The sequence below is a fragment of the Asparagus officinalis genome, chromosome 7, assembly GCF_001876935.1.
Source record: "Asparagus officinalis chromosome 7, Aspof.V1, whole genome shotgun sequence".
Classification (NCBI taxonomy): Eukaryota; Viridiplantae; Streptophyta; class Magnoliopsida; order Asparagales; family Asparagaceae; genus Asparagus; species Asparagus officinalis.
In genome coordinates this window covers 18,475,081-18,483,040 of record NC_033800.1, presented here as the reverse complement: position 1 = coordinate 18,483,040, position 7,960 = coordinate 18,475,081, and the positions used below count along the sequence as shown (strand labels likewise).

General features: G+C 37.2%; 1 protein-coding gene across 1 annotated transcript; it reads left to right on the top strand.

Moving 5' to 3' along the window:
- Nucleotides 6,422-7,724, top strand: LOC109846549. Its single transcript, XM_020415795.1, has 2 exons — nt 6,422-6,595; nt 7,201-7,724. Exons 1-2 carry the CDS (start codon nt 6,428-6,430, stop codon nt 7,678-7,680), a joined length of 648 nt encoding a protein of 215 aa, XP_020271384.1. The 5' UTR covers nt 6,422-6,427; the 3' UTR covers nt 7,681-7,724.

The window sequence follows — 7,960 nt, the reverse complement described above, 5'->3', positions numbered from 1 at the left end:
TCGTCAGAGTTTACGTACTTTGTTTGAACAACTCCTTTACTGGGGAGGAGTTGTGATGAGCAGAGTCATTTGTAGCCTTTTTGGTGAATACGCCTCCTTCAAAGATGAGATCTTTCCGCACTTATAAGGAGAGGAGGATTCTGATGAAGATGAGGAGAAATATTCCTCGAACTTAGCATCGTCGAACTCGTACTCGACTTCTAAATTAACCGGGATCTTGCTCATCGGCTGCGGCATGACAAGCTCGGTAATGAGGCTGTTGACTCCCACTGTGGTCGCCAACATGTTTACATTGAAAGTTGGTTTATTTGTCGAATCCATTACACATTTATCGATTATAATGAATTCAAAAGAGTTAATCTTTTTATAAGACTACTTACTTACAAATAAAATAAAAATTATAACTCTCTTCAAACACACGCAGAAGACGTTTATCATCAGTTGCTTGCGTAAGATCTTTGCATGTGCCAGGGACGCTTTAGTCCGTGGACCGCCAAGGATTAGATTCGGTTGACAGAACGAAAATTCAATGCTAATTACAGAAGTAATAATCTCAACCAAGTGAGATTACGATTCTTCTCGAGATTAAAACCAAGTTTGATCTGGAGGAAAGGGGAATGAGCCTCAGATCTCTCGAACTCTCCCTCTTTATGCTGAAGAGCTTCACCAAGATCTCGTTAGCCTTTCTCAAATTCATCAGAACCTCACCCTAACTCCTCTAAAATTCATGGCTCCCTTCAGATCTGTCTTTATGAGGGTGCTAGAGGTGTATTTATAGATTCTAAATGTCATGTTTGTGGATAGGATCGAAGAACAACCGTTATTATCTGTTTAGGTGGGTTTTCGGTTGTGTAACAGCTTCCATATATTTAAGGATAACCCCACATATTTATGGATGACCCTAAGGAGTTCTAGAAGCCAATATTATCAGAAAACATGTCAGGGCTGACCTGGGAGTGAGTCACTTCGAAATGATTCGGAATTTCTGAGTCACTTTGAGGTGACTCGGATTTTCCGAGACAGTTTGTACTATCTTTGGTATTTTAGATTTAATTTTATCGTCCGATCTTAGAATGGAGTGATTCAAGATGTATTGGAAAGATGACAAAGAGAGCTAAAAATTTTGTCTTTTAAAATTTTTCGGATTCAAATCTTATCATGGTCAAAATTTCACTTCTTCATGCGGGTCACTCTAGAGCCCTCCTGATTGTATTTGCTTCGTTGTTTCACACGGTTTGATGTTTTACGTGCGTTTCTTTGCTTCTTTTTACAATATCGAATAATCCTCTTTGACTTAGATAATGCTATCTGACTCAGATAATAACGTTCATCACCTTCTCTTCGTTTTGAACTACGTGTGAGAACCTATAGGTAATTTTTGACGCCTACACCTTACATCACTGCTTGTGATCCTGATCTCTAAACAACCTTAGAAGCATTAAAAGTTCTCGATTCTTGTGGTTCCAATTGTAAATAAACATATAAATAGAAAATTAGTCATTATCTATGTTAACAATTTATGTATTGTTCTAGTATTTTAGGTGAATGTATTATTTGAATATAATTGAATTTGATATTAGAATATAATTATATTGTATTGAATATAATTAGATATGAATATGATTTGATGTTGTGCTGTATTGTGTACATGTGATATTATATGTCGTGCGATGTAGCTTCTGCAAAAAAAAAAAAAACTGTAGCACATATTCTGGATGGAAATTCCGTCTAGGATACTTTCTAGATGAAAATTTGCCTTGGAAGTATCCTAGACGGAATCTCCGTCTAGGAAGCTTCCTAGATGGAAATTGTAGATGGAAATAAAAACCGTCTAGGAAGCTATCCTAGACGGAAATTTCCGTCTAGGATATCTTCCTAGACGGATTTTATTTTTGTCTAGGATTATCCGTCTAGGATGTATCCTAGACGAAAATTCCGTCTAGGATACCACATCCTAGACGGAAATATACTCGACTCACATCCTAGATGGAATTCTGTCTGGGATAGGTTTTTTGGACGGAATTTTGAGTATCCTAGACATAATTTTCCGTCTAGGATGCCTCATTTTGTACTAGTGTAATTTGTTTGCAAGCACAAAACCTTGGGTATATATCATGTAGACGAAGATGATAAGAGTTAAAGATGTAGTTTCAGAATGTGAAGATAAAACTTACTGTGTTATTATCTTATTGGAAAAAAAAATACAAAACTCTATTCTCATGTAGTTTGATATGTGCATTTTTTTTCTCTATAATCAGCAGCTTCTGAAAGAATGTGATAGCTAGGGCTTTAAATTTTTGTATTAAGACTAACATTTAAAATTTGTGTGGTATGGTTCTAAATACTACTACTATTTGCGCCTAATTATTGTAAAGTCTAATCAAAATCAGTTGGTAGTGTTCCAATTAAAAAATATATAAACTTTAATTCAATTAGGATTGTAGGATAATATTATGTTTAGATACCTTTGATGCTAAATCAAATGCCTAATTAGTATTATGAGAAATTAAGCCTAATACTTGATAAAATTCTTGCAAGAGAAATATGTACATAAACCTTTTATTCCAGACTAGTGTTCTTATTTGTTGAACAATCTTATTTATAAATTATATATGCAAGCATGCTTTTAGGGGTTATCGCTAACTTTGTTTTATTTAGGTTATACATACATACAATTGATATCTTTCTCTCTTGTAAGTTTGGTATTTTTCTGTCTTGTACTAGTTTAATTAAGATTAGGAGTTAGGCTGAGAGCTGTCAACTTCTAGAGTTTAGGACACAGATGGGGTTGATTGAGTGGTTGGGAGCTAGCAAGCCACCAGCCCCATTCATGCAAACAATGAGATTTTAATTGATCAAAATTCTCTATAAGCTTTTGTGCATTCATAATAACACTAAAAATTTTGATGCTCACATGAATTTTTCATTCCTTGGTCTTTTCGAATTTGATTTTTCAACTTTCTTATGACACATTGACGACTTATTTTCTTGAATGCATGAGACTAACCTTCATAGACAACAAATTCATCATAGAAGCCTTGTGAAAATTTCATACACATAATGAATATTTGATGCACTAGGCATGTTTCACATTTATGTAATTGTGATTAAATTTAAACAAGTTAAATAAAATTTATTTATACCAAACTATATAGTTTTTATATTTTTTTTTTGAAAATTAATGCAAGCGTGCTTAATTTAGGGGCTGTTATCACTAACTCTGTCTTTGTTAGGTTATCATGGCCCCTGACTATATCAGGGTTAAGGGTTGGATGTATGTGAATCGTGAAAAACGCACAAAGCCTGAGTTCATTGAAGGAGTTGCTTCTTGTATGAATTTTGTACGTGAACATGATAGGATCCAACATGGCATGATTATTTGTCCGTGCAGCCATTGCTGGAATAGTCTGCATCGTAAGGAGGAAGATGTAGAATTTCACATTTTAAGCCTGGTTTTATTAAAGGTTATACAACTTGGGTATATCACGAAGAAATTCTAACTCCCATAAATGCCGAAGAAGAAGATGATGATGTTGTCATATTCTGATTCTAGTAAATTTTTTTTTGGTTTTATGTGTGGGAATATAGATGTTGTGAATATGTTTATTATGTATTTTTGTGGGAAATGAATTGTATGTAAGCATGGTAGGAGGAATCAGCAAAGACTAAAAAAAATATCACCAACGGTTAGGACCGTTGGTGCAAGTTTTGGCACTTTTGATGCACAAAATAGCATCAACAGTTTGATCCATTAGTGCAAGACGCTGTACCAACGGTTGCAACCGTTGGTGCTTAAAACTACACCAACGTGCCGTTGCTGCAGAATCTTGCACTAACGGTTGAAACCGTTAGTGCAAAATCTTGCACCAACGGTTCAAACTGTTGGTGCCATTATTTTATAATTTAAATTATCTTTTTAATATTTAATTAAGTCTTTAATTACTTGTGCCAACAATTATATCTGTTGGTGCAAAATTTTCACCCGCTGGGGCCGTTTTAGTTCTAACGCTTGTTGCACCAACGGACCTTTTTTTTTGCACCAACAGATATAACCGTTGGGGCAGGTGTCCTTTGTACTAGTGTTTGAGTGTTTTTTTAAACTCTTTTTAAAGAGTAACCAAAAATCACTCAGGAGGTCCACCTGCACTTGGGCAAGTAGCACATGGATCTATCTGCACCAATATGATTACATGAGGTGTAACCACAATTCCGTGATGGAGGGGGTCTCTCAATAATTAACCATTACTAAAATGACTCTATGTGCTGTGAAATGGAGTTGGCAGCTATTATAATTAAGATAAAAGCTACTAGAAATGTTACTAGAATGTAGTTGCGAATATTTTGCAAATCCCCATAAATATGAGCTTGTTCTGAATCTCATCAAGTTTCAAGACGGTTTGCATTTGAGAGGCTGGACTTTTTGCATTTGGTAAACTTCTCAAATTTATTTTTTCCAAGTTAATTCAAGATTATTTACATTAAATTGGAAACTCAAATACATTTGAGTCGTTCACGCTTCAGCGTATCAACAAGACAGCCGTCAGCTGATAAACTTTCCACTTTGAAGTGCAAACTAATGCATTGTTAGTTGGCAGTAAATAAGCCACTAAAGCGCAAAGATGTCTTGTTCTTTAAAAGTCGGCTAAATACCCATATTGGTATTTTAATTCAACCCAATTTACCAACAAGGTATTTTAATTAGGAAATTCGGCGATAAGACATTTTAATTGAATAAAATTACCATTTAGGTCCTTTTTCTCGTCGGCGGCCACTTTTCCGGCGAGAACTCATCACGTGCGTTGCACGTGGGGGCTTAATCTGTGTTTAAGATGCTGATGTGGCTCTGTTTTCTGACGTGGCAGGGAATTAACCCTCTAAAAACCAACTTCACGCCCAAGGCGCTCTCCACCTACCTCCGCGTCCAGCAGAACGTGATCGTCGCTCATTTGGGTCGCTGGGTCGAGATGTCCGGCCCCGACGAGCCCATCAAGCTCAGAAACGTCGAAACTTTCGAGACTGCTCAAGCTCAAAACCCCATCAGGCAGAGACCCAGAGAGATGATTCGACGAAACATTGAAACTTACAAGATTCCAGCAAGAGCCAATGCTGCTTGGTACCTGGCCGTACAACTTGTTACCAGCCAAATTGACATCGACCAAGCTCTCACATTGTGAGAAAAACCTAGTGGGTATCTCTCCAATGAGCCCATTGGAGCTCAGATCAATGTGGGTGAGATTTGGGAGCTGGGTTAAGTCTGGAATCAAGAATCCAGTGAAGTTGTTGTCGGAAAGGGAGAGTTTTTGAAGGGATTGGAGGTTGAGGAGGCTGCGACTGAGCTTGCCGGAGAGGCCGAGGGAGGAGAGAGAGATTTCGACGACTCGGCGAGACTCAGGGTGGCATTTGATGTGGGCCCAGTTGCAGGGGTCGTCGGAGTCTTGGGTCCATGAGGAGAGAGCTGAGGTTGGGTCTAAAAGAGAGGACTTGAAGACAATGAGGCTGAGGAGGTCAGGGTTTAATGGGGGAGAGGGTTTAGAGAGAGAAAGGAGAGCCACATCAGCATCTTAAACACAGATTAAGCCCCCACGTGCAACGCACGTGATGAGTTCTCGCCGGAAAAGTGGCCGCCGACGAGAAAAAGGACCTAAATGGTAATTTTATTCAATTAAAATGTCTTATCGCCGAATTTCCTAATTAAAATACCTTGTTGGCAAATGGGGTTGAATTAAAATACCAATATGGGTATTTAGCCTTTAAAAGTCTATAAAAATTCCCTTTCTCATGGAATAGGCAATTTTTTTTTTAAATTGAAGTATACAACAAAGATAATGCACCAAAATATAAAACAAGAAGTCACTATATTTGTCATCAAACTCTTCTACAATTTTACTTATTGCTTATATCAGCAATCATTCTACCTACTTGGCTATTCGATCTGTACACGGCATTTGCAAGTTTGGCACCAAGTCAAGCCAATTACATCTTCCATCAAGAGTTCATCCATTGAAAGCTTGTTTGAATTTCAATTTTCAGCATCACGGATTTCAATATAAGTGTTTTACATGGTGCACAAGTTATTCAAGTACATGTACAGTTATTTGTATATCTGTAGATGATACAGATTCTTTTAGCTAGTTTTTCCATAATTAATTTTAGCCTTTGCCAAATTTATTTATATTCAACACCCAGCTTTTGCCTATTGCATATTCCGTCAGCTTCCTTACCTAAACTGATCTTTTCCCTGCACTATCGAGAACTTTGCTGATGATGATTCCAACAACCCCCCAAAAATCCAAAACTATTCAAATATTAAATAATCCTTACCTAATTTCTGAACTATCCTATTGTTTTCCACCACAATATTCACTATAAGTTCAATATTGACACTCAAGAACTCAGCTTAGTTTTCTGTGTTATACTTCATCGAGACATGGATTCAAGCAAGTATTCTCTGGATCTGATTCTGGTTCCTGCTAGCCTTTTTCTCACTGTAGGATACCATGCATATACATGGCAATGCTCGAAGTTGAAGAAGCCGGTAACGAGTACTGGGCTAAATCTGATGAAGAGAAGAGCTTGGCTTGCTGATATTCTCCCTGTAAGATACAAGTATTCATACTCATTGCTCCTTCAAATACTTGTTCTTAAATTTTGCTTAATGTTCTGATTAATACATTGAGAGTCTAGATTTTTTGTCATACCGATTTTTCTAAATAGTTGTAAAATGGCAGCTTTTTCATATTGATAACATATTTGTAGAAAACTGATTCAGTTTGTCACATTAGCTGAAGAAAATTCCCATTTTAGACTCATTTGGTAAGGAAATAACGTTTTTGATACTGAGCATAGTTTATATATATAAGAAAAGTTTGACACTGAGAGCTATATAAGAAAACCACAAATGTTACAGTTTCTTATAAAAATGTGATTTTTTTTTACAAGTTTCGCTGAGTACTTAATGATTTCTATTAGAATATTGGCTCTTCTGTTGAAGATTCGTAACTTTTGTTCTTTCGGAATAAATCAGATTGTTGTCATCATTGGGCAATCTCACTCTTATTGTTGATCACGGTTGACTTTCAATAATCTTAGAAATGGAGATTTTTTTTTTCATGTAGTGGTAAAACCGAAACATTGTCGTCATTTTTTTCCTTTTTCCTGTCACATCTCCTTTAATGCATTTTCTGACAAGAAAAATTGCAGGCTGATAGCAAAAAGGCCATGCTGGGAGTCCAAAGCTTAAGAAACTTCCTAATGTCAGCCATACTATCAGCATCCATAGCAATCATACTCAACTCATGCTTAGCAGCAGTGGCCAACAACACATACAAATACAGCAATCTCCTCCAAAACCCAGTTTTCGGTTTGCAAACTGGAAATCTTCTTATCCTCAAATACGCCTCAGTTTCGCTCCTCCTGCTCTTTAGCTTCTTGTGCAGTTCGATAGCAGTTGGGTGCATCATTGAGGCTAGCTTTCTTATAACTGCATCTGAGGAGTTGGTTTATATGGCTCAGGCTGAGAGGATGTTTGATCGAGGTTCAGTGCTGGCAATTGTGGGAAATCGCGTGCTTTACATTGCGATTTCGTTGCTGCTTTGGGTTTTTGGTCCTGTGCCATTGGCTATATCGTCGGTTGGCATGGTTTGGGTGTTGTATAATCTTGATTTTTCTGGTGTATGTTGATGTGTTTTAATCTTTCTTCATGTATAATTTCCAGTGTATCTAAAATCGTGAAATGAAACTGTTCCCTATACCATTTCTTCACTGAGCAGATTGGAATTCATTCAATAGGAAAAGAATATGTAGAAACGGCGAATAAGATCAGGAAATTTGGAGTGCACAGTACTAGTCACGGGTCGGTAGACCGAATTGCATAGGCCGGTTGACCGATAGACTGTGAAATTACAGGGTGAGAAACCCTGTCGCTGGCCGGTCGACCTGACATGTATGGCCGGTCGACCGA